At 45.7% G+C, this 27,231-nt stretch overlaps 1 protein-coding gene across 10 annotated transcripts in view; it reads left to right on the top strand.

Moving 5' to 3' along the window:
• Positions 1 to 27,231, top strand: part of ACACA (acetyl-CoA carboxylase alpha) — a 219,650-nt gene that overhangs the window by 24,399 nt on the left and 168,020 nt on the right. For all 10 annotated transcript variants that reach the window (XM_054008120.1, XM_054008119.1, XM_054008122.1 and 7 more), the window contains 2 exons: positions 7,152 to 7,198; positions 10,212 to 10,464. In XM_054008120.1, the coding sequence (XP_053864095.1) occupies positions 10,238 to 10,464 (227 nt within the window). In that variant the 5' untranslated portion in view covers positions 7,152 to 7,198; positions 10,212 to 10,237. The remainder of the gene's footprint in view (positions 1 to 7,151; positions 7,199 to 10,211; positions 10,465 to 27,231) is intronic.

Raw genomic sequence — 27,231 nt, 5'->3', positions numbered from 1 at the left:
CCCCCGGGAAGTGGTGGTGGTGGGGAGGGGGCTCAGGCCCGGCCCGGCGGGGACCCCCGGGAGGTGGTGGGGAGGGGGCTCAGGCCCGGCCCGGCGGGGACCCCCGGGAAGTGGTGGTGGTGGGGAGGGGGCTCAGGCCCGGCCCGGCGGGGACCCCCGGGAGGTGGTGGGGAGGGGGCTCAGGCCCGGCCCGGCGGGGACCCCCGGGAGATGGTGGTGTGGGGCTCAGGCCCGGCGGCGACCACAGTGTTTTAGCAAATGGGAGGGTCTCTGGGCTGGATAGGATCCCCAGTGCTCTAGGAAACGGGGGTATTCCCCTGGGGCGGGGGGGGGATCCCGAATGCTATAGGAAGTGGAAGGACCCCCCCCCCCTCAGCCTGGCAGGGATCCCCAGTTCCAGAGAAGGTAGTAATATATTCACCACGGTAGAGGATTGGAAATAAGGGGACAGATGAAAATATTTCCCCCAGTTTTGATGCTGGATTGGGGGTAATTTGAATGTGATTGTGTGGGGGTAGGTGAGTGGGTTGTTAGGGATGGTTGGAGGAAGGAGAAGTGAGTGTGAATGGCCTCCTCAGCCTTGCTACTTCGGGGGGTAGGTAATTGTGATTGGGGTGGTATAATGTTCTCATGAGCTCTGTTGCTAGGGTTGGGGAACATGAACTGTGGATAGGTTGTAGAGAGTGGGGTGTGGATGGTGAGGTTTATTGGGGCAGATGGGGATGTCTGAGAGAGGATAGGTGATGGTAAATGGCAGGGTGCATATGTGTTTGTTGTCAGTGCCCTGGTAATGCCCTTACCAGGCTTTGTGGGGCACTTCTCATGCACACAGGATGTGGGGGACTAGTGGATTGAGATGCTGCGATTCCCTTTGCTTGCTCTTGCCTCTTCCTGTGGTATGCTCTGTACATATGGTCACTATGTGATAAGGGGAAGTCCCTGGTGGCAGTGAGTGTGAATGGACATAGCACAGGAGTAGTGCTTCTTGCAGCTCAAGTTTCAGTGTGATGCAATGGGGATGAGCAGGGGAAGGTTGCCTGTAAATACCCCAGGCCTGTTATTTGTGAGCTGCATTGAGAACATGACATTCCCAATATGTTCAAGAGAGTGACTGGGAAATTGTAGCTTAAGGAGCCGCAGGATATCTTTTTAATTGCTTGTGTGTTTTAAGGCATTGTTAATAAAATCCAGCCACGTGGGAAGATTCTTTCAGAGTGTGTATGCTCTCTTAGCTCTGGTCCCTGGGATACTGTGGGTGTGCTCTTTGGGTATTGTTACCGATTATTGCCATTGTTTGTTTTTCTGCCTCTTCCTTTGAAAACAATAATAATCAAAATCCCTTTTAATCTAAAGTAAATAAATGTGAGGACTCTAAATAAACATCTGGAGATGGGGAAACGGCTGGGACAGCAGTGGAAACCCCAGTATGTAGGCAGGAACTATCCTTTTGTCCTGTTTTGCACTGTGCCCAGCACAATGGGGTCCTGATCCATGAATGGGCCTCCTAGGCACTACTGCAATACAAATAATTCATCATAATAATTCTAAATGCCCAAGGGGGCTCAAGCGTGGAAGTTTTAGATACTGCAAAAGAGATCTCTGGGCCCCCTGTCACTCACCCACCTTCCCGTGGGAGAAGACGTAATGCAGGCAAGACCACACACTCTCTGCAGCGACACTGGCATGTATTGGATCCAGAAAGAAAATTGATTGACTCCTTCGGTTCAGATCCAGGTCCCTGCATGCAGCTGCCTCTTCCCCATCTCAAGGTGTTTATTTACAACGCTTTTGGATCCCATTGTAAAACTATCCGTGTAACAGAACATTTCTCAGAAGTCTTTGGGAAGATGGTCTGTAATATGGTTCATATTTAAAATTTGCTGGCTTATATTCCTTCCCTAGTGCAGCCCCTCTGACTTAGATAGGATGAATTTACATATTTAGCTTTATTTTAGCATATTCACTTTGCTTTCCCTAATTTGAATAGACTCTTCCCGTTCTTCTGGGAGGAAATGACTACCTGACTCTTTGGAAAGGAACGTTCTCTGAAGTCACATAAGGAGGCAGATATCAGAGGGAAACATTATAGCCTGTGTTTAAATCCACTACTGTTCAGGAAAACATTTAAGCATGTGCTTAAGTCCCACTGAAGTAAATGGGACTTCAGCAAAGCACTTAAGCATGTTCTTAATCTCATTGATTTTGATAGGATTTAGGTACATGCCTAAGTGCTTTGCTGAATGTGTATGGATTGCCGAATTGGACCTATTATTCATAATCAGGATTTTATTTTAACCTATTGTAGAGTGAAATATACTGGGAGGTTTAAAAGGAGTAGAATCCAAATATCCAAAAGCACTTTATGGTACACTACGTTTGACAGCTGTTCAGTGGTGCAGAGCCGTTTAGGACAGGAAGTAGGTAGCATCCAATTGAAACTGCAGAACAAATGATAAACTAGAAAGAAACTAGTATAAATGGAGAGGGAATAAAATCTCAGGGAAAGGGAATGGAAAAAGCAGAGGAGCTTCTCGGCTACTCTGAGCTAAGATCAATCAAGTGTTAAGTAGTCTCTCAGCCTATTAAAGGCTATGATCAAATGTCTTGATGTGTTTGGTCTTTTGGCCCCGAGATGAAAACCTCATCTGTGTCTGTTGGACTGTGAAGTACAAACATTATCTCCTAAATTATATCTGGGTGATTCTTTGGTCTGATTTTTGTCCTCTTGGTTCAGATTAAGAGGACGCCCAGGATGGTGGCCCATTAATTCTGTGGTGATGTCTGTTGGCAGAAGTGGGCTTCCAGAGTCAGTCCTCAGATGCAGTGGTATTGGGCATGTGCTAGGAACCTAGGCAGATAGTTGTGGCATTCCTGATGCTCACCCACATACCTAGGTATCCTTGAAGAAGTTGTGACTTTACCCCTAAGTGTGGGATTTCATCCTCTGTTGATCTGGAAACTGACTTCCAAAGTTAGTCCAGATGCATGTGCTGCTCACCTTCAAATTCAGCAAACGCAAACAACTGTAACAGGACGGGTCAGTTTTATTGTTGTTTTCTAGTCACTTTCACTTTCTGGTTGTCAATGGTAATAATGCTGTATATATATATATTTTTAGAATTGCTTGAATTCATTATCATTATTATTAGAATTTATATTGTGCTTTACCTCTTCAAAGTGTTGTGGAGACACTATTCTAATTTTTAAAAAATCCATTCAATTTGTTTCACCTGAAATGAAAAATAAATCAATAAAGTAATTCACTTCAGAAATAGTTTTGTAAAAGATTTTTCTTTAAGTAAAAGTTAAATTTGAGCCAAAATTACATCAGTGTCACTCTAAATGGCATTTCAGAGGGAGAAAAATTACTGAAAATGAATGGTACTTTCTTACACACTCGCTAGGCCCAATTATTCTTCACAGCTTTGCTCCCTGTGTCTGCCTCCCAATTCTTTGTGTTCATGTCTTTTCTGACAAAGTAATCTTTTACTAGTGTTAGTTCATGCAGCTCTGGAAGAGTGAGCTCTGGGTTCTGCCCTGCTTTGAGCATCATCAACATTATTGCAAAGTCTTTATTACCTAAAGAGCACAGCTTGGCTTGTAGATTCCTTGTTGAGTCTGCAGTGCTGGGCAATTGCAAAAACAAATTTTCCATCTTTTGGTTAATTTGATCTGGAGGGGAGAACAAAAAGGAGAATATGGCTCGAATCCTACAAAGACTTATGCCCAGGTGTAACTTTTCACATGAGTGGTCCCAATGTGAATAAAATTGTGCATGTGCTTAAGTCTCTGTAGGATCAGGGTCTAAATCTGGACCTTGCAGTGCAATTTTTAGTCACCTCAGTCTCTGAAAAGTTTGCCTTGCAAACTGTTTTAACAACATCTGAAACCTGGAAACCGGGGATTTTAGAAAGCAGGAGAGCATTGCTGTTGTGAGGATATGACCAGTCTTTTGTTAGGGCCCAATCCAGCCCCCATTGAAGTCCGTTGCAAAACTGCCGGTTGACGTTAGTGGTGCAGGATGAGGCCCTTACCCAGGTGTTTAGCGCAAGCACAGTTAAACAAAGATATTGTGTATTTCAAACTTGGACAGTTAAATTTTCAAGAAAAATGTGCACCAGGCCAGGTTTTCTTGGGATTTTAGAATCCTGTCCCCACAGTATGAAAACCAACTGGCTTCTCTGAGAAGCTCTTTGGAAAGGGCTACAGTTCATTTGAGCAAAAAACAAAGCTGAAATCCAGTTTTTAAAAAATGAAAAAATGAGAAAGTTTCAACATATTTAGAACAAGTAGGGAGCAGATAGCTAATTACCAGCTGCCCAGGAGTTGTTCATGGAAATCTAAACAAAGAACGTCTGTGGCTTTGGCTCTAGACAACATGGCCTATTGAAGAGGATTGAGTAGCACTGATGATTGATTTTGAGTAGAGGTGCACTGAGAGGAAGAATGGTCAAGTGGTTTAGCATGGATGAGGAGTTTCGTGGGTTGTCGTTGAATTGTTGGGCAAGCTACTTAGCCTCTCTGTGCCTCAGTTTCCTCATCTGCAAAAAAGAGAATATTTTGCCTAATGGTGGTGATCCAAGGCTTAGTTAATGCTTATAAAGTTCCTTCTCTCCTGAGATGAGAGACTGTATAATTGCTAAGTGTTTGAGACAGTAGCTTCTCTCTCTCTCCATAGCTAGCTTTATGTCATAACCTAGATTATTTTCCCCCACTACAGTTACTGTGCCAATACTAGATCAATACAGCTGAAATTTTCCATGTGTGATTTGATGCCAGAGTAGAATTTTTTGGGGGCAAATTTGATGCAAATTGAACAAGGCATTTTTGAGCGATGAGAGTCTTAAAAACAAGGTGTCCTCATCCCCCCTTCCTGGAAGGTCTCCTAGTGTAGGTTTTGGCCTTGGTTTGTTGGCTGTAAATGTGCCTTTGGCTAGTTTAGGAGAGTTTGAGCTAATTATTTAAACCCGGATTCTACAACAAAGCTGCAGGGACAGACCCCTTCATGTATGTGTATGCCAAGACCTATTGAAGAGAACAGGGATCTGCCCAGGTGACTAAGGGCAGGTCTTCACTACGGGGGCGGGGGTGGGGTGTCGATTTAAGATACGCAAATTCAGCTACGCGAATAGCGTAGCTGAATTCGACGTATCACAGCCGATTTACCCTGCTGTAGGGACGGCGGCAAAATCGACCTCTGCGGCTTCCCGTCGACGGCGCTTACTCCCACCTCCGCTGGTGGAGTAAGAGCGTTGATTCGGGGATCGATTGTCGTGTCCCGACGGGACGTGATAAATCGATCCCCAAGAGGTCGATTTCTATCCGCCGATTCAGGTAGGTAGTGTAGACCTAGCCTCAGTTTACAGGAGTTTTCACAAACAGTTTAATCCCTCCCTGGGCAGATAGTTGCAGGTTTTATAATTGCTCCCCCCACCTCAAAAAACCACCCCAAACCAAACAATTAAAACCGGTACAGTGACAGATTTTATAATCTCAAAACTGTCTAAACACAGTCTTTATAATCACATAGTGGTTAAGTATTCATCAGGGTTTTTTTTTAAGGGGTGCATATGGCCCTAATGAAACCAGGAGTTGTGTTGTTAACACAGGTACAGTTTGATCTAAATAATACACCCATGCACAATCACAGTAAGATTAAATAAGCCAGTCAGATGCATTCTTAATTCTCAGTCACTGATGAAAAGAAACAGTGGTGGTTTAGGATTCAATTGTCTTGCCTACACTACAATTATAACTATGTTAAAGACGTCCAGTTGCAACATGATTGTGTCCTATTCATGTTACAATGTGAGTTGGTTTTGCCTGCGTAGACCAGACCAGATTGTTCATGTTAAGGGAACTCTGCTACATTCCTGTAGTTTTCCTAATGTGGCTGTAATTGCAATGCAGATAAGACTTTTTGATTGCTTGGGTGGCCTTATCTTTGACCCGCACATTGCTCCCCAAAACCCAGCTGATCTGTGCATTTCAATATTTCCAATTTTTTTTTAAGCTGTAACCTTCACTTTGAATTTCCTGGCCCCTCAACATTTGTTTTTTTGTTTAAACTACAGTTTTGTTTAAAACTTTTCTTTGAAGTTACTGATTTGTATTTTAAATCTTAACTGGAACTTAATGGCGTCTTTTTATTTTTTTAACGTTGTTCTTGAAAGTGCAGTCTTTTGAGTTACAAGAAGAAAATCTGTCCAGGGTTAGTAAAAGGTCGCCCTTCTTGTACAAGGAGATATCTGGCTCTCCGCTCAGAACTGTGTGTGTGTCACGTAGGATGACTTCAAAGTCTGTTCGGCACTAGATGTGGATGGATGGGAGTATTTTTCCTGAGTCTCACTAGCTTTTTGTTATTTGTCTTAGACTGCAATTGAAAATGAGTTTGGTGGGTCTCCTCAGAGTCCCTGCTTGTCTCCTTCACCTTCCCCAATTGGGCACAGTTAAGCACAATCTGCAGCCTCTACTCAGGTGACAGCCACAGGACAGGGCTGACATGCTTTGGCTCCGCTGTATAGGAGACCCAGGGCCAGATTAGGACTTGCTGCTGCAGGACAGGATGGAGGTGCAGTGGGAGGATTGTGTGAAAGGCTTCAGGCTGTAATAGAAGGAGGTTCCAAAAGACAGGGTTGAGACATATTGGCACAGCTGCGTGGGAGAAGCTCCCAAGGCACCTGACTGCACCGTGAGTGCTTTTACTCCCTCTCTTCACAGCACTAAACTCAGGTTTTTTTAAAACACCGGGGTGGGGGGGAAATCAAGTTGCCTTTCCCCCTCTATCTTGCAGTAACAAAAAATACAGGTTGAATGAACGAGCCTTTAGATGTTCTGTGTTAGCAAATTGCTCACAAAGCTACCAAGTATTGTCTTGTGAGTGACCAATAGGAGGAAGCATAGGCTATAGTCGATACAATATGGGACTGAGTCAGGAATTCTGGATTCCATTCTTGGCTCACTGTATGACCTTGGGCAAGTCATTTAACCTTCTCTGTGCCTCTCCTTCACTCTCCGTACATTGAGTAGCATACCTGTCTCACAGGCTGTTGTGATGATTGATTGACAGAGCTTGGAGATCTTCTGATTACAGGAGCTGTGTATCAAAAGTATTATTATGTATTTATTGGTGTTTGTCTCTTCTTTTCCAGTTCGTTTTGGAGGTGGATAGCTACTCAGATTGCAGCGATTACAAGAGGTTAGTCATTGTTAACAGTCCGTAATCTGATTGTGTTTCCATGTGAAGCTCTATGCTGATTTCATATTATTGAGTCAATTATGAAATTGTAAGCGATTTTTTACTTCAATGATTGTGGTTTTTGCTCATTGCTTATGTAACCCATGCCTGCTTGGTGTGACTCTCTGTCCCCCTCTAGTGGCAGCCAGACCCGTTAGAAATTGATGAATCTGCTACAACCTTGGCTAAGATGTGTGCCTTTTAGCTCATGCAGTAGTGACTTGTGTATTAGGGTCCAGAGGTCCCAAGTTTGATCTCAGCCGCTGCCGACTGGGGTCTGTTGGTATTTCAAGTGGACGCTCATCTGGGATATCAACTGAAGCTCTCTGAAGCTCGAGATGTGCTTCCTCAGCTAGGGGGAGTATGTAAGCCATGCCTGCTTGGGTGTGACACTCTGTCCCCCTCTAGTGGCAGCTAGACCAGCTAGAATTTAATGAGACTGCTATAGCCTTCTGTCTTTTAGCTCATGCAATAGTGGTTCCTGCATTAAGCTCAAGAGGTCCCAGGTTTGATCCCAGCTGCTGCTGACCGGAGTCTGTCAGCATTGCACTTATACATAAGGTAAACCAACATTTTAAATGCGAAATCCCAATTTAGTTGTCTGAGGCTGTAGAGCTGGGGAGGCAGTGTGCAGAATTGCAGAAGATGGTCCAGGATAGTTGCGTTCTCTCAATCACAGAGTGTAAGGCCAGAAGGGATCATTAGATTATATAGTTTGCCCTCTTGAATATTACAGACAATCAGACTTCATCCCAGAACCTTATGCTGTGTGCCACAGGCAGAGAACAGGAGAGACCAGTGTGCCACCAATGCCCAAGGCTCCTGAAACCGTGTTGAATTGATTAGGAGAGATGTATCCAGGCAATCCATGCTGTGGAGAAAGTGTAGTAGTGTGGGCTCATGGTGACTGATCATGACAAAATGCAGTCGTGCCTGCTACAACCTGTTGCTCCAAGGGATGAACCCCTGTATGAGGCCAGCTTCAATCTGCTCCATTTTATTCTTGATGAAATCCTGGCAAGTTTCCAGCATGGCCCCCAGCTGGGTAATTACCTTGTGTTCGGAATTGGCTAAGATTACCACCGCTCTGATTTTTTTTTTTTACTGTATCCAGGTTTGACACTGGTTTTTCTGAAGGCCTCTCTTCCTATTCATACACTTCCTTAAATGTGTATCACCCTTGTCTCCTAGGCCCAATCTTGCAGGGCACTTGTACACTCACAGCTTCTGTTACTTTAGTGAAAGTTCAAGGAACTCAGTAGGTTACAGGTTTCGGTCCCATTGCCTGCACACCGCTGTTCCTGTACCCTGTCACAGTCACACTAACGTTTCTAGCCTTGAAGGAGCACATACTCTTCTATTTAAAGATTTTTTTATATAAATGGGATAAAACTTTGCACATATTCAGTGCCTTTCATCTGAAGAACTTAAGGCATGCTACCAAGCCTTGTACCACCGTACTGTGCAGATGGGTAATCTGAGAAAGACAGGTGAAATTCAGGGCTGAGTGAGTCTTGGAGACTGAACTCTCCCCTAGAGGTGATCCCTCCTGGATCAGGTTGAGGCACCTTGGCAGGGGAGTGTGTTGGGAAAGCTCGAATTCTTCTTGCTCATGCTGTGCCTGGTTTGTGAATGGAGGACTTTCAAGGAGCCCATAATGCACATTTTTTCTTCTATAATACATGAAATGAATCCTGAAGTCTCTCAGATATCAAGTCTTCTGCCATAATTCTATACCGAGCCTGAAAACTTCCAGCATTTTGATACTACATTGATCAAAATCTTCAATGCCTGAGATTCCCAATTTGCAGAATAAGCTTCCCACTCTTATAAAGTTTTATTGCCGATTCTTTCATATCAGTACTTGCCATTTTAATACTGTCCAGTTTCCTCATGTAAGCCCTTCACATCTAAATCATGTAAGACTGAGATAAAGTATTTGCTATTCTTCCTCTTTTATTGGTAGGTATATAGTGCATGCATACAGAAAAACAAACGTTTGCAATTTTTTTATACCTATGTGTTGTAGTTCATGTATTGCAAACACCAATTACTTAATACTAATCTTACATCAGCTTTTCACAGCAGAAGTGACCTCTGTAAAGGGATGCTGTGATGTTAAGTAATCTCTTTGCTGTGCTCTAGACCATCAACATTGTTAAACTTCTCAGTCTAATTTACTTTAAACTGGTTTTGCTGTTTGTTTCCTCTTTGTGTTTCAGTTAGCTTCGGTGATGATGACAGATTAGAAAGTTTCACTTTTGGAAACTAGTCAATTTCATTTGTTGTTTCTCTTGCACTAGCAAAATGCTACAAGTGCCGCAGGGGAAGGATTAAATCCAGCTATCTCTTTCAAAAATACATTAAACAATTGATTTTTGAAAAACAACCACAGCACCAAACATTTGTGTTCTATTTTATAAAACAGCCAACCTTCTCTCTTTGAGTTGGCCCTCTGTTTGGTCCCAAGTAAAAGACTGCCAGTGGATGTCTGATTTTATCATCACACCCCAGTCTGCTGGTTTGTCCCATTCCCCTGCTGTGTACTGTATTTTAGATCATAAGCTCTTCGCCAATTATTATATGTTTGTGCAGCGTCTAGCGCAATGGGCCCCAATCTGGTTGGCCTTTAGGCACTACCAAAATATAAATGTTAAATAAGAATAAATGCCTCCATATTGGTTTTCTAGCTATGAATTTTATAACAAAAGTTGTGCCTGCTTAAGGATTGTTTGTCCTTCCTGTAGCTTTGTCTAAGCCAGCAGCTTTTGCAACAGATTAGAATGATCCGTTGCATTGATACTTGTGTTATTTCAGTGGCTTTTCTGTTTGTACAAGTGACTAGTCTGGATCATGGTCAGACATGGTATTTCAACAGTGTGTGTCTGGCCACAAATGAACCCTGCTTTTGAAGGCTTTCTTGTTTCCCCTAGGAGCTAATACTAATTTCAGCTCTTGCTTTTTTCTCTTTTAGTGCTAAGAGCCCACTTCGGAGTCACTATGGAGGAGTCCTCCCCTACCACGAAGCCCCTGGAGCTGAACCTGCACTCTCATTTCATCCTTGGCTCTGTGTCTGAGGATAACTCAGAGGATGAGACGAGCTCCTTGGTGAAACTTGATCTGCTTGAGGAGAAAGAGAGGTCTCTGTCTCCTGTGTCTGTCTGTTCAGATTCCCTTTCAGACCCAGGACTGTCTAATGTTCAAGATGGCCTGGCTAGTCATATAAGGTATGTAAAAACCCTACTAATCCAATCCAGTATGCGGGCTTTTCTCACCCTGTTCCTTTTAGTCCTAGAAAGACTGTCTTGTTACAATAGGCTTCCTTCTTACCCAACTCAACTGAAATGTGAGCTGGAGCACAAGGAGTATGGGGAAGGGACACTGTATCTTGTTGCTGTTGGAGGAAGGGCCTCATTTTCTCCCTCTTTGATAAGGCTTTTGAGGGGCAATATTTGGGGTGAATGAGCAAGACTGATAAAGTTCCGTGATACTAAAGCAGGAAGTCTCCAGAACATGGATCGTGTCTGATGACAGTAACAGAGGAGATGCTATAACTGGATCTATGGAGTCTGGTATCTGGCTCTGGTGGTGGTCTATTGACTAACCATATTTCAGAGGAAAGTAATAATGTACATGGCCAATCGTACGTTTCTGTGCACTAGGATGGTTGTAGTGTGAGGAAGTGTTCCTGCAGTGACTGGCATATGTCCTGACTCTCTAGATTTGAGTACCCTTAGCTTGGCTTGCATAGATACAAAGGGTACTTTTTGGCCACAACATTAACCACTCCTTCCTTCCTTTTCAAAATCCAGCTATAGTATTTGGTGCTATGGACCAATGGCTTTCAAAGATGGGCCTTGCAAGCTAAAACCAAGTTGCGTTTTCCTTTCTAACCGGTTCTGAGTGTTTCAGCAGTGGTTAGCACATCTGCTAGTGTTTTGTTACAAAATGCAATGCATGTTAACAGAAAAGATGCTGCCTGCCTTAACAGCTCTTGCAGGTCATGGTGTCTTTGGCTGAGATTTTCAAAGCAGTCCAGAGGAGTTAGATACAGGTCTTCCAGTAATTTTAACAGAAGTTATGTTTTTAAATTCCCTAGATGGCTTTGAACGTTTTGTATAATCTCAGTAATAATAGTGGGTTCTCCTTTTTTGGGTCTCACTTTTCCCCCAAATTCCTAGAAGCTTCAGGTGCCCACTGGTGATGACTCCACAGTCAATCATGTTTGACTTTTGGATGGAGTAGTTAGGGCACGTCTTGGTTTTCTTTTAATCTCCCTCCATTGTGCTTGAAATCATTGCTTGAACAGTTGCTGACAGGTGGAGTTTTATGTTTTGGGTGCTTGTAGTCAGAATGCTTTGTATATCTCCAAGGAAATGACTGTCTCTGAATGAGAGAGTGCCATGCTGGTACTCTGTATAGTTTGTAATAATGTGTTTACTGCCACTGGGAGAAACATTTCATTCTGAATAATAGAAGCAGCAGTCTAGCAGCGTTACATTTAATGTGACTGCTGCTTGCAATTCAAGGGGATCTTAGCCTCACCCTTACAAGCAAGGCTACTTCATCTCCCCATTAGGGCTCAAATAAGATGGACTTGATGATGGTTTCTGTAGGTGTCCCCACCTGATGTTAATGTTTCCTTCAGAAAGGGAGTCAGTTTGCTCTTTATAGGGTCTTCAGAATGATACCTGCCCTCTAGAGCTGTTGCATTTTGTTGCTGACCTACAGCTGTTTGTATGAGTTGATGGTGGTGCTTGTAATGCACATGTGTCTGCTTCATTGATGCTTTCAGCATTTTGTGAACGGTGTGGGGAGTTCTACGATGATTTTTCTCATCTGTACTGCCCAGCTCGCCTTTCAGGATGCAGCCTCTGAACAGAGAAGGGCAGAAAGCTCTTTGCGACAGGGACTCTTTCTTGCTGTGTGCTTGTATAACAATGGGCACTGATCTTGTTTTGTGGTCCTCTGGACACAAGTGTAATCTATATCTCTGAAGTACCCATCCTGGGAAGCAGCGTGATCTAGTGACCAGCACACAGAACTGGGGGTCTGGACTCCTGGGTTCTGTGTTTAGTTGTGTCACTGATGTGCTGTGTGACCTTGGCCAAAATATTTTAGAGGGCCCACTAATTTTGGGTTTCCAAGATGAAGAATAGCCAGTGCCTGACTTTTTCAGAGATGGTGAGCATCCACCGGTTCTGTTGACTTTGGTTGTAGTTGTAGTGCATGGTGAAAATCAGGGCCTAGTGGTCATCAAGTTAGGCACTCGAAATTAATGGATTCTTCTGAAAATATTAAATGAAAATGTCTTTTCTCGTCTATAAAACGGCAGCGGTAATACCTACTCACAGACATATTCAGCGATTTTTATTAAGGTTTCTGTTAAGCCCTTTTGAGTTTCTTAGCCAAGAGGGAGTGAAATCCCAGGCAAGTTCTAAAATCTTAATGCAAATCTGGAGGAAATTACCTTTCCAATGACCTTCAGCCCTAATAATCTAGCAGCACAAAAGGTTTTCAGTAGAAAGGAGAATCTGGCCCTCAGACTTCGTATATTGTTAGACCTGAGGAAAATGAGGGTGCTTACCCATTAATGTGGTGAGAAGCCCTGGAAAGATGCAAGAGAGACAAAAATCAAAGTTCTATTCGCTCTTTCCTATCACTCCTATGTAGGGTGACCAGATGTCCCGATTTTATAGGGACAGTCCTGATTTTTGGGTCTTTTTCTTATATAGGCTCCTATTAACCCCCCCCCCCCAACCCCGTCCCTATTTTTCACATTTGCTGTCTGGTCACCCTACTCCTATGCCATTAACTGGCAACAAAGATCCTTAATGCAATAGGTACCCAACCTTGAGCTCCTCTTTCATAATTTGCTTGCTTTGATACTCTCTTTAGAGGTCATTTGATATGCAATCAAGTTGAGAGATTTGCCAGTTCAAACAAACAAACACAAAAGTCGCGGCCTGAGGCTACCTTTTTAGATTAATTAAAACTAATAGGAGTAGTTTTCCTTGCCTTTCATCTGAGGATCTTAGAGCATCATTGTTTTACAGATGGGGGAAACTGTGGCAAGGCATCATATTCTCTTAGAAATGTGGTGCTGGAAGGGACCTAGAGAAATTATCAAATCAAGCCCAGTACCCTGTGGCAGGACCAGGTAAACCATCCTGGACCATCCCTGACGGGTGTTTGTCCAATTTGTTTGTAAAAGTTTCCAATGATGGGGACTCTACCACCTCTGTTGGGGGCTTATTGCAGAGTTTAACTCCCCTTCTAGTTCGAAAGATCTTCTTAATATCTAACCTAAATCTCTCTTGGTGCAGATTAAGTCCATTACTTCTTATTCTACCTGCGGTGGACATGGGAAACAAGTAATCGCCATCCTCTTTACAGCAGCTCTTAACATATTTGAAGACTGTTGTCAGGTTACCCATCAGTCTTCTTTTCTCAAGACTAAACATGCCCAGTATTTTCAATGTTACTCATAGGTCAGGTTTTCTAAAACTTTTATAATTTTTGTTGCTCTCCTCTGGACTCTCTCCAATTTGTCCACATCTTTCCTAAAGTGTGGTGCCCAGAATTGGACACAGTACTCAGCTGAGGCCTCACCAGTGCCAAGCAGAGTGGGACAGTTACCTCCTGTGTCTTACATATAGCACTCCTGTTAATACACCCCAGAATCATGTTAGCCTTTTGCATTAACATATGCATCATGTGTTCGATTTGTGATCCACTATAACCCCGAGATCCTTTTCCGCAGTACTACTACCTAGACAGTTATTCACCATTTTGTAGTTGTGCATCTGATTTTTTCCTTCCTAGGTGAAGTACTTTGCACTTGTCTTTATTGAATTTCACCTTGTTGAACTCAGATCAGTTATTCAATTTGTAAAGGACATTTTGAATTTTAAACCTGCCCTCCAAAGTGTTTGCAACCCTTCCCAGCTTGGTGACATCTGCAGATTTTATAAGCATACTCTACTCCATTATCCAAGTCGTTAATGAAAATATTGAATAGTACCAGACCCAGTACTGACCCCTGTGGGACACCACTTGATATTCCCTCCCAATTTGATAGCAAACCATTGATAGCTACTCTTTGAGTACAGTCTTCCAATCAGTTCTGCTCCCACCTTTAGTAATTTAATCTAGCCCACATTTCCCTAGTTTGCTTATGAGAATGTCATGCAGAATTGTGTCCAAAGCCTTACTAAAATCAAGGTGTGTTATGTCTATTGTTTCCCCTTATCTGTTAGGTCAGTAATCCTATCAAAGAAGGAAATTAAATTGGTTTGGTGTGGTTTGTTCTTGACAAATCCATGTTGACTATTTCTTATAATCCTCCAAGTGCTTACAAATAGATTGCTTAACTTCCTTAACTTCAATACCTGGAAAGATGCTGGAGCAAATTTTTTTAACAATTTGCCCAGAGATGCACAGCGAAACAGTGGCAGTGCTAAGGAATGGAACCTAGATGTCTGACTCCCAGTTTCCTTTTTGTAACTACTAGATAACTCTGGCACCTACTCTAAAGAGACAAAGATAAGTTAGTAGAGGGAGTTAGTTTAAGGTCATAGGTTGTGGCTTTTGGTCACTTCATGAGATGCGGCAGTCTATTGCATGATTGCCTGGAGTACTAGTTCTGTTGCTCTGCACTGCCAAATGGAGAACTCTGGTTTGATTTCCAGTCTAGGTCAGTGAGAGAAACTGGTTTTACTGCAGAGAAATCCCACTCGGGGCCCATTCAATAGAGATTTGTCTAGCTAAAACATGGAACTGAGTGTGTCAAAAGAGAGTACCATCCCGATTTGGGGCAATAGTGGTGACTGCAAAATGGGACGCTTTTGAACTTGGGAGTGTGGTTAAAAATTAGGGGAAGCAATTCTTGATGGATTTTGTGGACTTTGAAAGAAAGAAGAATCAAACATGCCACTCTACCCATGTTAAATTGCCAACTCCCTGAGCCACAAAGATTGAATTCCGATTTAATCAGATATTTAATGGGGAATATGATAGAGGCATATAAAATCAAGAATGGCATGGAAAAAGTGATAGAGAAATGTTATTCACCCTTTCTCACAGTACAAAAGCCAACGGTCACCCAATTAAATTTACAGGCAGCAAGTTTAATAGAAATAAGCAGAAGTACTTTTCCACACAATACACAATTAACCTGTGGAGCTCATTGCTATGGGATGTTGTGATGGCCAAAAGTGTAACTGGGTTCAAAAACGAACTAGATATGTTCATGGAGGATAGGTCCATCAATGGTTATTAGCCAAGATGGTCACTTCTGGCTGCTGGACGTCAGGAGGGGAAGATGGGTGGATCTCCCCGGAATTGCCCTGTTCTGTACACTCTCTCTGAAGCTCTGGTACTCACTGTTGGAGACAGGTACTGGGTTAGATAGACCATTGGCAGTTCTTATGTTCTTAGTTCACAGCTTGTTGCTGGGCTAACGAAGTGGAGCATGTGATCATTGAGATTAAGAGGTGGGTGTGATATCCGCCATGCGCTCTAAGCTGAAAAATAGTACACTTTTACAGAGGAAGGCAGCGAGGGATTTTGTCTGGGGATCTGGGCTTTTTGAACTTCAGTAACTCAGAGAGCATAAACAAACAGTTAATCCTCCTCTCCTTCACTTTCTCCTCCAGCTCAAACACCATCTCACTGCTCTGTGGGGATAAGTGGTTATGCAATTCTGGGTGACCGTGTTATGTAGCACCAAGGTTGGGGTTGTGATCATGCGCGCCCTATTGACCAGGTGTGGTTTCATCAGACTTGCCATGTCACCTCAAGCACAGTTTCACAATGTGAAAATTCAGCTGATGCACTGAAACACAGATGAGAAAATCACCTCATTAAGATCACCCCACTGCTAGGATTACTCCTCTTTGGTCCTCAAATAACACTCAATTAAACTGTCCTCCTCTTCCTGTTTTATAGATTGGGAAATCCCAAGTAAAGAGAGGTCAACTGATCTGTGTGATCTCTCACAGCATGTTAGTTGCAGAGTCTACGCTAGAACGTGGACCTCCTAGCTCCCAGTCCCCTTATCCCACCCACTAGCTAACACCACATCTGTATATTAGAAAACGTATTTGTATTAGCTGAGATCCTATCAGATGATTGCATGTAATCCATAAATCAGGAGCCGGTAATGGTCATTCAGTATGCCAAGTCACATTTCTGTATTTCAGTATCTAGATTGTGTGTTGTTTTTTTTTTCCACCTTTATCAGAGTTGATTTAAAACTTGTTAGTCTCTGCTCATAGACACTGTGAGATAATCAAATTCTGTTTTGGTGAACAGAAGAGAATAGAACATTGGAATTGACAGAAAACTCCACTTACTAAATGCTATGATGTTGCTAAAGAAACCCTTGCTGAGACAAGATGTGCAAGGTAAACTCCCATTCCAGCTAGAAGTCCATATGGTCTACTTGTGCCAGTTGGTCATCAGTTGACTGATTTGAAAAACTATGATCAGATCATGGGCTTTCAGCTGGCATGTGGCACATCTTCCTCTGTTTAGCAAGAAAAACGCGTACTGAAAAAACAAGCAGACAGATCAGAATATTGTTATAAAGCTGTGCCTGTCTGTATACTACTGAAAATTGCTTTGCTGTACTGTTCCACCTGTTAAAGGGGCACTGTGAACAGAAAACACGTGTTTAAAAATAATTCCCTTAACCCCTCTATGTTATAAAAGCATCTTGCATTACGACTGAACATCTTTCAAACATCTTTCATTTGTACTGTCTGTATACTTTTTGCACTTTACACAACTTGGACAGTAAAACTTGACTGGTGTTTTGTTTCTGGTCAGTTTCATTTTCTCATGCACTAGCACAACATTGTGTCTTTGGGGTTCGCTGATTTCTTCTGATGGAAGACAGCACTCCGGTTCTGGTATGCTGTGTAGAGTTGCCGGGAGCTGTTAAACAGCTGCTGTGGTCCATCCAGTGTTTCAATAGTGGTTAAAATAACTCCTGAATGCATTAACTTGGAAAGCACTTTGGGGTTCTTTTGTCACAATGTGATTAAGTAAATATTTAATAAATTGTTCTTGACTTTTACTAACATTTTCAAGATGGCATCTTGTTTAAAACCCATATTAAAATCAAGGAAATTCTGCACACTTTTTTTTCTGTTTACATCTTTAGGCCCCAGTATAGTAAGTTACTGGGCTGGTGCAGAGTTGTTCTTGTGAAGAATCGCTTGCAGAATTGGATCTTTACCTGTGAGTGTAACTCCATTAAGTCACTGGAGTTAATCCCACAGAGAATTTGGCCCTTTCTGCCTCATTACCAGAAGATTTCCATAGACAAACTTTAACCAGGTGAGTAGTCCACTGAATTACTGAGACTCATGTGAGCAGTGATTCACATGTTGAAGTCTTCTCAGAATGAGGCCCTAATTTTGATACTGAGAGGGATGTCTTGAGCACTTTAGACTGGGCAGCCAGATGAAATGCCAGACCTGACCTTGAACTTGGCATGATAGCACAGAGCACCAACCAAACAGCTGATCTATTTTTGTGTTTTATTTTAAGTTAAACAAGTAGGCTTTAATTAGGGTTACCATTCGTCCGGATTCCCCCGGACATGTCTGGCTTTTCTCAGTTAAAAATAGCATCCGGGGGGAATTTGTAAATGCAGAGCGTGCGCGGCTGACAGGGCAGCCGGCCGGATGGTGCCACTTGCATGGGGCTCTGGCAGCCAGAGAGAGCCCCTCCTCCGCTTCCCCCTCCTCTCCCCTGCAGCTGAGATCACTCCCCTCCTCTCTCTCCCTCCCTCCCCCTCCCTGCATTCGCAGCCGGCCGGCCGTTCGCAACGGGCCTCCGGCAGTCTGGAGCTCCTCCCCCTGCCCAGCGCGCCGCTCTGCAGCACTCTGCGAGGGCGGGAACCGGGCTATGCACTCCATGGGGGAGCGTGGCAGCGTGTCGGGCTGTGCATGGAGCCCGACATGCTGTTCTGAGCGGCACGGTAAGGGGCCAGAGGGTCGGAGAAGGGGCAGGGAGGTTCTGGAGGGGGCAGTCAAGAGACAGGGAGCAGGGGGAGGGTATGATGGGTCAGGAATTCGGAGGGGGCTGTCTGGGGGTTGTGGGTGTAAGGTTTTGGGCAGTCAGGGTACAGGTAAGGGGTAGGGTCCTACGGGGGCAGTTAGGGGATATGAACAGGGAGGCTTAGGTAGGGGGTTGGGGTTCTGGAGGGCAGTTAGGAGCAGGGGTCCCAGGAGGGGACAGTCAGGGGACAGGGAGCAGAGAGGTTTAGATGGGTCGAGAGTTCTGGGGGGGGGCTGTCAGGGGAAGGGGAGTGGTTGGATGGGGCGTGGTAGTCCCTGGTGTCTCTCTGGGGGTGTGTATAAGGGTTGGGGCAGTCAGGGGACAGGTAGGGGGTAGGGTCCTAGGGGACCAGTTAGGATGGGGGGAGGGTCTCAGGAGGGGGCAGTCAGGGGACAGGTAGGATGGGGAGAAGGTCTCAGGAGGGGACAAGGAGCAGGGAGGCTTAGGTAGGGGGTGGAGTCCTGGGGGGCAGTTAGGTAGGGTTACCATACGTCCGGTTTTTCCCGGACATGTCCGGCTTTTTGGTCCTCAAATCCCCGTCTGGGGGGAATTGCCAAAAAGCTGAACACGTCCGGGAAAATAGCTTTGCCGGCATCCCTGCCCCAGTCCCCTGCTTACCTTGCGGCTCCCGCAGGCTGCTAGCTGCAGGCAGTTTCCCCCGTGATGGCTGCTGCTGCTCCCCCCAGACACCTCAGCTCTGTGTAGCTGAAGAGCCGAGCTGCCCGAGCGCTACCGGCTTCACGGTTTGCCGGGCAGCCCCCAGACCTCCAGACCCTGCGCCCCCGGCCGGGCGCTTTCCCTCCCGGGCTCTGGCTGCGCTGGGGAAGCAAACCGTGAAGCTGGTAGCGCTCGGGCAGCTGTTTTGCGGCTGGGAGGGAGGAGGGGGAATGTGGGATGCTCAGGGGAGGGAGCAGAGTTGGGGCAGGGACTTTGGGGGAAGAGGCAGAGTTGGGGTGGGGCTGGGGGTGAGGCCAGGGCCCCGTGGAGTGTCCTCTTTTTTTAATGAGGAAATATGGTAACCCTACTTTAATCCTGCAAAGTTTTAAGCACCTGTGCAACCTTATGCACATTAGCAGTTCCATTGGCATATCTCAGATGCATACTTAAGTTTAGGAACGATCAGGCCTTGCTCTGGAATTTCCAAACCATGCACTGTTGTGTAGGAAATTTTCCTTCACTGATCTGATTTCTCCCCTTCCAGGTCCTCTCCGGATTTCCAGCCACGTGGCCACTACTTGAATTGAAGGCTCCTCCCTTAATCTGCTCTCTGTGCCACCAGTTACCATGGTACTGCTGAGGCCTGTTTGAGGAGACTTGCATCAGAGCTTGCATCTCCCAGACAGAAGGCCATTAATGAAGTGAAATTCTGTGTTGCTTGCTGAGGGCAGCAGGGTTGCTTTCCTCCCTTTCGCCTTCTTTGCCATAGGTCGACAACTATTCGCTCAGCAGATAGGAGGGTGATGCATGTCCCCGATACAGTTTTATTTCAGCAACTTGCATAAATGTCTATCTTAAAGGAGGCATTGCCAAAACAAATAATTTCTATCAATCTCTTCTCCCTCCCAATCCTTAGCCTTCACCATTGATGCGGTTTGGTTGTCCTTTGCACTTCACTTAGTCTAGCCAGTGAAACTAGCATAGCCAATTCACTTTGTTTACACTCCTTTTTGCTTTCTGGTTCTCAAACACCATTGTAATATTGCTGAGCCTGAGTTTGCAACACTGCTACGGGATGTTGAAATTGCCTTGAAAATTGCATTACATTGAAAACGCTCTAGTCATTCAGTAGTATAAAGTTTTTTTTATTTTTATTTTAAAAAGCCCCAAAATCTAAATTTTGGGTCTAAACTATGTGCCTGATGCAATACCTACTAAAATGAATGGAAAGGTCTCTTACTGCATTTGGATAGGGCTTTGGATCAGGCCCTGTGCCCATTAAAAAGGGGATGGTTTTGTAACTACATGTCACCAGCATAACCTAAAGCAAACTCTTTATTTCTTCCTTTTCTTAAATTGTCAAGCAGCTCTTCTAAAATCCATCCTACTATTCCACCCGCTCAATACAATAAATAAGAGAAGGTGATCTGCAAATCAAATTGAAAAGTGTTTGTGCCTCCATCCTGCTCTTTTTGAGATGTACGAAGAGGAATGTTGCTTTTTCCGCCCTCAATATATTTTTTTATCCTTTCCTCCCCTGCTTTTACATTAGAAGTACTAAGTCCAGAGTCCCTTTTTGTTGGAAGATTTTGATAATCTACTCAGAATCATGCTGTGATTCCATAGTGCTGAGTGATATATCTATTCACATAGAAGATCTTTCTAATTAAAAGGATAAAGTATATTTTGCAATTTAATAAAACCTTCCATCTAAGAATTTTAGAGCCCTCTCCTGAGGTCTGCTAAATGCCCTCCATTCCCATTATAGTTAGGAGGCACTCAGCACCTCAAAATATTGGGCCTACTATGTGCTTTTTGGACATTTAGAGGCCCAATCAGAGGCACATTGAAATCAGTGGAAGGTCTCCTACTGACTTCAATGGGCATTGGCAGGGCCCTACGTGAATTAAGTCCTGCAATACATCTGGGAAACAGGGAAGTATCAGTGTTCCTATTTTATGGAGAGGAAAACTGAGGCACAAGGAAGTGTAGGAGCTCGCTGTGCTGGGAAATAACCCAGATCTTCTGACTTCTAATACTGTGTTTTTAATTACAAGGCTATCCTCCTTGAGCAAAACCTTTTGGGTAGGAAATTTTGGGAGAAACGTTTGAAGCTGTTCACTGTAAAAGGCACAAATATTTCCCTCCATTTCACCTTTAAACTTTCATGACAAGGAGCACTAGACGTCATCCCTTGTGGAGCTCTTCAGTGCTGCTGCAAATTCAACTGTGTAGGGGGGCAATTTGATTTTTTGTTTTGTTTAAATACCCTTGTCTCTGCAGTGTAACTTCACTTGAAAACTAACTGGCTGATATTACAGGAACTTGCAGAATTACGTGGAGGATCAGATTTAAAAAAAAAAAAAAAGACTTTTTAGTAAGTGCTGGCCCCAGGAACTGGTATGTGGATGGTGGATTAAATTTAGATTATAGGGCTCAGGATTTGAATTTAATTGTAGATTTAAAACTAGAGTTTGAGCCTGATGGCACCAAAATCTCGTGGAGTTTTGCCCCAAAATGGCAGAAATGTCACCAGTTTAGTTGCTCTTGCTAGATTTGGAGGACATCTTGGTACTGAAATTGAACAGCCCCTTCCTGCTTTGGATCCAACGCTGAACCAAAACCAGAGTGGAAAATATGAATTCAGGGATTTGAATCTAATCCTCACCTCATCCCCTTTCCTGAAATTCAAAGGCAATCCCTCTGGTGGTGTCATCTGTAGGCCAGATTCTATTACCTTCACTGCTGTACAATCGTTACTTTGCGGAATAATCCCATTGAAATTGGTGGAACTGCTCTTGGAGTAAGGTACGAATAGTGAGAGAAGGGGTGTCAGAAACATGGTTTCTGTTTACAATGCAAATTCTTAGTGACTCCCAGCTTTCTGTCTGTACTTGGAATCTGACTTTATCATCCTCAATTGAAGCTACTGTGCCAATTTCATACAGAATGTAACTCTACTGGCTTAATTGGAATCATACCAGGAATTAATCTGGTTTGTTCCTTATGCAATGCAATTGCAATGCAATTCCTTTGCACACGAGGCCTGCTGGAAGGACAGGTAGTAAGACAAGAATGCATAAGACAAGGTTCTTGTGCTGAATAGGGTTACCATACGTCCTTTTTTTCCCGGACATGTCCGGCTTTTCGGCAGTCAAACCCCCGTCCGGGGGGAATTGCCAAAAAGCGGAACATGTCCGGGAAAATGGCGGCTCTGTTTAAGAGCCCGGCTGCCTGAACGCTACCGGCTTCGGGCAGCCCCGTGCCTGGAGACCCTGCGCCGCCGGAGCCCGGGAGGGGAAGTGCCCGGCTGGGGGCGCAGGGTCTGGAGGCACGGGGCTGCCCGAAGCCCGTAGCGCTCGGGCAGCCCGGCTCTTAAATAGAGCCGCCGGGACTGGAGCCTCCAGCCGCCGGGGCTGTGTGTAACTGACACAGTGTCAGTTACACAGAGCCCCAGCCGCTGGAGGCTCTGTTTAAGAGCCGGGCTGCCCGAGCGCTACCGGCTTCGGGCAGCCCCGTGCCTCCAGACCCTGCGCCCCCAGCCGGGCACTTCCCCTCCCGGGCTCCGGCGGCGCAGGGTCTCCAGGCACTGGGCTGCCCGAAGCCGGTAGCTCTCGGGCAGCCTGGCTCTGTGTAACTGACACTGTGTCAGTTACACACAGCCCCGGTGGCTGGAGGCTCCAGTCCCCGCGGCTCTATTTAAGAGCCGGGCTGCCCGACCGCTACCGGCTTCGGGCAGCCCTGTGCCTCCAGACCCTGCGCCGCCGGAGCCCGGGAGGGGAAGTGCCCGGCTGGGGGCGCAGGGTCTGGAGGCACGGGGCTGCCCGAAGCCGGTAGCGCTTGGGCAGCCCAGCTCTTAAACAGAGCGGGGGCGGCTGGAGCCTCCAGCCCCCGGGGCTCTGTGTAACTGACCCAGTGTCAGTTACACAGCGCCAAAGAGGAGAAAAGCCTCCAGCCGCAGGGGCTCTGTGTAACTGACACAGTGTCAGTTACACAGAGCCCCAGCCGCTGGAGGCTCTGTTTAAGAACCGGGCTGCCCGAGAGCTACCGGCTTCGGGCAGCCCCCTTGCCTCTGGACCCTGCGCCCCCAGCCGGGCACTTCCCCTCCCGGGCTCCGGCGGCGCAGGGTCCGGAGGCACGGGGGCTGCCCAAAGCCGGTAGCGCTGGGGCAGCCCGGCTCTTAAACAGAGCCTAAGAGGAGCAGAGCCTCCAGCTGCGGAGGCTCTGCTCCTCTTCGGCTCTGTGTAACTTATACAGTGTAAGTTACGCAGAGCCGCCGGAGCCCCGGAGGGGAAGTGCCCGGCTGGGGGCACAGGGTCCGGAGGCATGCGGGCTGCCCAAAGCCCGAGCGCTACCGGCTTCACGGTTTGCTGGGCAGCCTCCAGACCCTGCGCCCCCGGCTGGGCGCTTCCCCTCCCGGGCACCAGCTGCGCTGGGGAAGCGCCGGCTGGGGGCTGCCCGGGAAATCGTGTTGCTGGTAGCACTGGGGCAGCCCTTTCCCCCTGGCTGGGAGTGGGAGGGAGGAGGGGGCGGAGTTAGGGTGGGGGAAGGGGCGGAGTTGGGGCGGGGCTAGGGGGTGGGGAAATGGGCGGGGCCATGGCCCGTGGAGGGTCCTCTTTTTTTATTTATGAGATATGGTAACCCTAGTGCTGAAGAGTTTACAATCTAGCTTGGACAAATATAATATACAGGCCAGCTGTACAAATGCAGGATGGCAGATAATTGAGAGATTGGATTTGTGATTTATAAAAAGAAAATGTGTTTCTTCCAAATGAGAAATGTCACAATGCCGACGACTTTGCAGCTGTTGCAACCAAAGTACCCAGCGCAGGAAAAAGGAATCTTGTTTTGGAGGCATGAAATCAATCAGTCCTTCGGCTAGGCTGGGTCCTGTGGTTTTTGGTTCCAGAATAATTATTATGGGCTGCAGTCTCCCCTCCATCATTGCTCACAATTCACATGGATATCAGTGTGGGGAACATGCTGAGCAATAAAGGGGATGATCTGTGTTTTATCGCAGTTTTTCTCAACCTTTCCAGACTACTGCAGCCCTTGCAGGAGTCTGATGTCTTGCGTACCCCAAGTTTCACCTCACTTAAAAACGAGTTGCTTACAAAATCAGACATAAAAATATAAAGTGTCACAGCACATTATTACTGAAATTGCTTCCCCATTTTATTTGTCTGAAATTTTAGTTTGTGCTGACTTCAGTTAGTGCTTTTTATGTAGCCTGTTGTAAAACGAGGCAAATATCTAGATGAGTTGATGCACCCCCTGGAAGTCCTCTGCATATCCCCAGGGGTATTGTACTTCTGGTTGAGAACTACTGCTCTATTGTGCCCAATCTTTAATGACTTAAGGTCCGTAAGCACTGGCCTTTCAAGCAAACAGATCTGAGACCACTGATGTCATTTTGTTGACACCTATAGGATGAAGTATGACATGTAACCCTTCAAGGGTTCAGAAATAGAACTCCTGTATTTGGTTAAGTCCAGTCAGTCCTCTTCCCCAGATAGCCTTCTTACTTCTTACCCAAAGCATGTTCAGCCATTTCCTCTGTCTAAAATAGCCCCCAAAAGCTGCTTCGCTTTCTAGACTGCATGGGTGCACACTTGCTTTATCTGTGTGTCTCAGTAAAATAGCTTGCAAGAGCAGCTCTGAAACTGGAGCAGGTCATAATATGGTTGCTTTAGCTGTGCTTAAAGCTTCCCACTCAGATCAGATACATCTCTAAATCAGCATGAGTAAAAAAACACTGCATTCGTGATCAAAGCTGCCTCTCCACACCCTTTGCAGGCCTAGTGTGCAAAATAATCCTTTCGGGGTTTGTGTGTGTGTGGGAGTGTGTGTGCACGCGTGCTGCAGTCTGCTTAAGACTGCATTGCAAACAAGCCAGCTAATGCATCACTGCCTCTGGAATAAACTGCTACGTCACTGATAGGCATGTTACAGTGCTGGGATCAATGCAGGCTCCTAGTTGGAATGTGTGTCAGGTATGTGTCTAAAATGGATGCTCTCCATTTGTTAAGAGATCTGAATGGGAGACAACAGCATAAGTTTGTCTTTTTGTCTAACGATGGGCCTGGTGCCAAAGAGAGGATGAATTTTTTGTGTTTACTGTAATTAGGGTAACATGGACAGTGTCTGTGTAGTTAGATGCTCAGGAAAGAACCTTTGCAGTGTGTTTGTGTGTGTCTGGGTGGGGGGGCAGTATCATATCAGAATGGTGCTATCCTTGTGCGGAATGTCTCTTGAGGATGTGTTGCACCAAAGTCATGTGCACTGATTTGGTAGCATACCTCACAGTGAATTCAGCTGCTAGCAGACATGATTCATGTTTTTAGCCAGTGTTGTGGCTGCTCCAGGCTTGTTATACTTGTAGCAGAGGCGATAGATTTATTCTCCCATGGTTCCGAAGTTCAGAGACTGAGTGGGTTTGGGACGTGGGGGGCTTGAACATTTGGCAGACATTGTAGTCTGCCTGATGGGTGGAAGGGGAGCTGGGAGTGCCAGCTCTGCTGTAGCCCACCTGGCAGGCTGTCAAGGACCTGGGAGCTTGCGCAGTCCATGTGGTGGGCTGCCCTGGAGTCTTGGACCCCTCTTCCCCAATAGCCCACCAGGCGGGCTATGGAGGAGCTGGGTGAGGGAGTTGGCAGGGAACTAGGCAGGTTTCCAATAGAATCCTGCCTGGGTTCCCCTGGAAGTTCATTGAAATTCGACTGTTTCTATGCAGTGTTTCAATATTGGCAAATTCCTATGGGGAAAAATGTTTTGTGGCAATTTTTCTGACTAGCTCTATTGTGCTGATACATTTTGAAGTGTGGCCCTGCCTCCAAAGGTCCCCAGCACTCCGTGAATGTAAGCAAAGGCCATCAGTGGAAGTGATGCATTTAGTTGTTGGGTGAACATGCCAGTTGCTTCATTAGTCACAAAGTGATTAAACAGGCCTGCGCCCTAGAAGAAGTATTGCATCTGCTGTGCCCATGCTTGTTAATGCTGGGATGAAAGGGTGGGTGTTAATCTCGAGGGGGGTAGGCGAAGCAGCTTGGGTCCCTGGCATCCCAGGTTCCCCATCTCAACAGCGTGTGGTTTGGTTTAGAGTAGCCTGGAGCACTTCCATGAGCGGTGCCTGTAGCCTGAAGGAATCTTGCCACTGATGAAGGAACTGACAGCAGCAGCCCCTCAGTGCTTGCTTCTTCCCTTCCTTCTCTATCCTGTCAGGAAGGGACAGAAGCAGTCATGTTCCCGCACAACCAGCATCTGAGCACTCGCCCCAAACTTTGGGTGTCGGAATCCAGAACACAGCCAAATTCCATGGCTTTTGTACAAAGGACCAACCAAATCTCCAGAACTGAACACCCCAAATTCTGTGTGTGTTGGGGGCTGACATCCAGATCCAAATTTTTGCAGCTCAGACCCTTCCACTAAGTCTTTGGTCACCATTGTTCTCTACTCAGAAGAGATTCCCTTGCACTCCAGATGCTCTATCTGCATCCTTCTCTGCAGCCACAAGGTGTCACTGTGCCCTTCCACCTTTCTACTGATAAAGCTCAGGGAAATTGGATCCACATATAGAGTGACCAGATAGAAAGTGTGAAAAATCGGGATGGGAGTGGAGGGTAATAGGTGCCTATATAAGAAAAAGCCCCAAATATCGGGACTGTCCCTATAGAATTGGGACATCTGGTCACCCTATCCACACAGGACTTTCTGCCTGAACATACCTCCCCATGTGCCCCTATTTCTAGCTCCTCTCTTTGACTCAAAGCACTGGCCTTGCTCTTCACTGCTCTGGCACCCTGTTGTCCTGCTTCAGGCTTCGGAGGGTACCATGTTAAGAGCTGTATAGGCCAAGTAACTACTGGTTGCTGTGGATGCATCCTTATTGAAATGATCTTTGGATGATTGTATAGTTTCCCTCCCATCACTCGTGCTGGCAGACCCTCTGCAGACTGGGATCAGGGCTGTACTAGTTTAAAATATGTGATGACTGGAGATGGGTCTCTGTACTTTTCAGGATTTGAAAACAGAATCCAATTTCTGCATCTAGTTCTGATCCCATAGTGAGCAGGATGAGGGATAGCTCAGTGGTTTGAGCATTGGCCTGCTAAACCCAGGGTTGTGAGCTCAATCCTTGAGGGGGCCACTTAGGGATCTGGTGCAAAAGTCAGTACTTGGTCCTGCTAGTGAAGGCAGGGGGCTGGACTCAATGACCTTTTGGGGTCCCTTCCAGTTCTATGAGATAGGTATATCTCCTTATATTATTA

This window comes from Malaclemys terrapin, chromosome 18 (genome assembly GCF_027887155.1).
Source record: "Malaclemys terrapin pileata isolate rMalTer1 chromosome 18, rMalTer1.hap1, whole genome shotgun sequence".
In the NCBI taxonomy this organism is placed as follows: Eukaryota; Metazoa; Chordata; order Testudines; family Emydidae; genus Malaclemys; species Malaclemys terrapin.
This window is presented reverse-complemented; position numbering and strand designations above follow the sequence as displayed.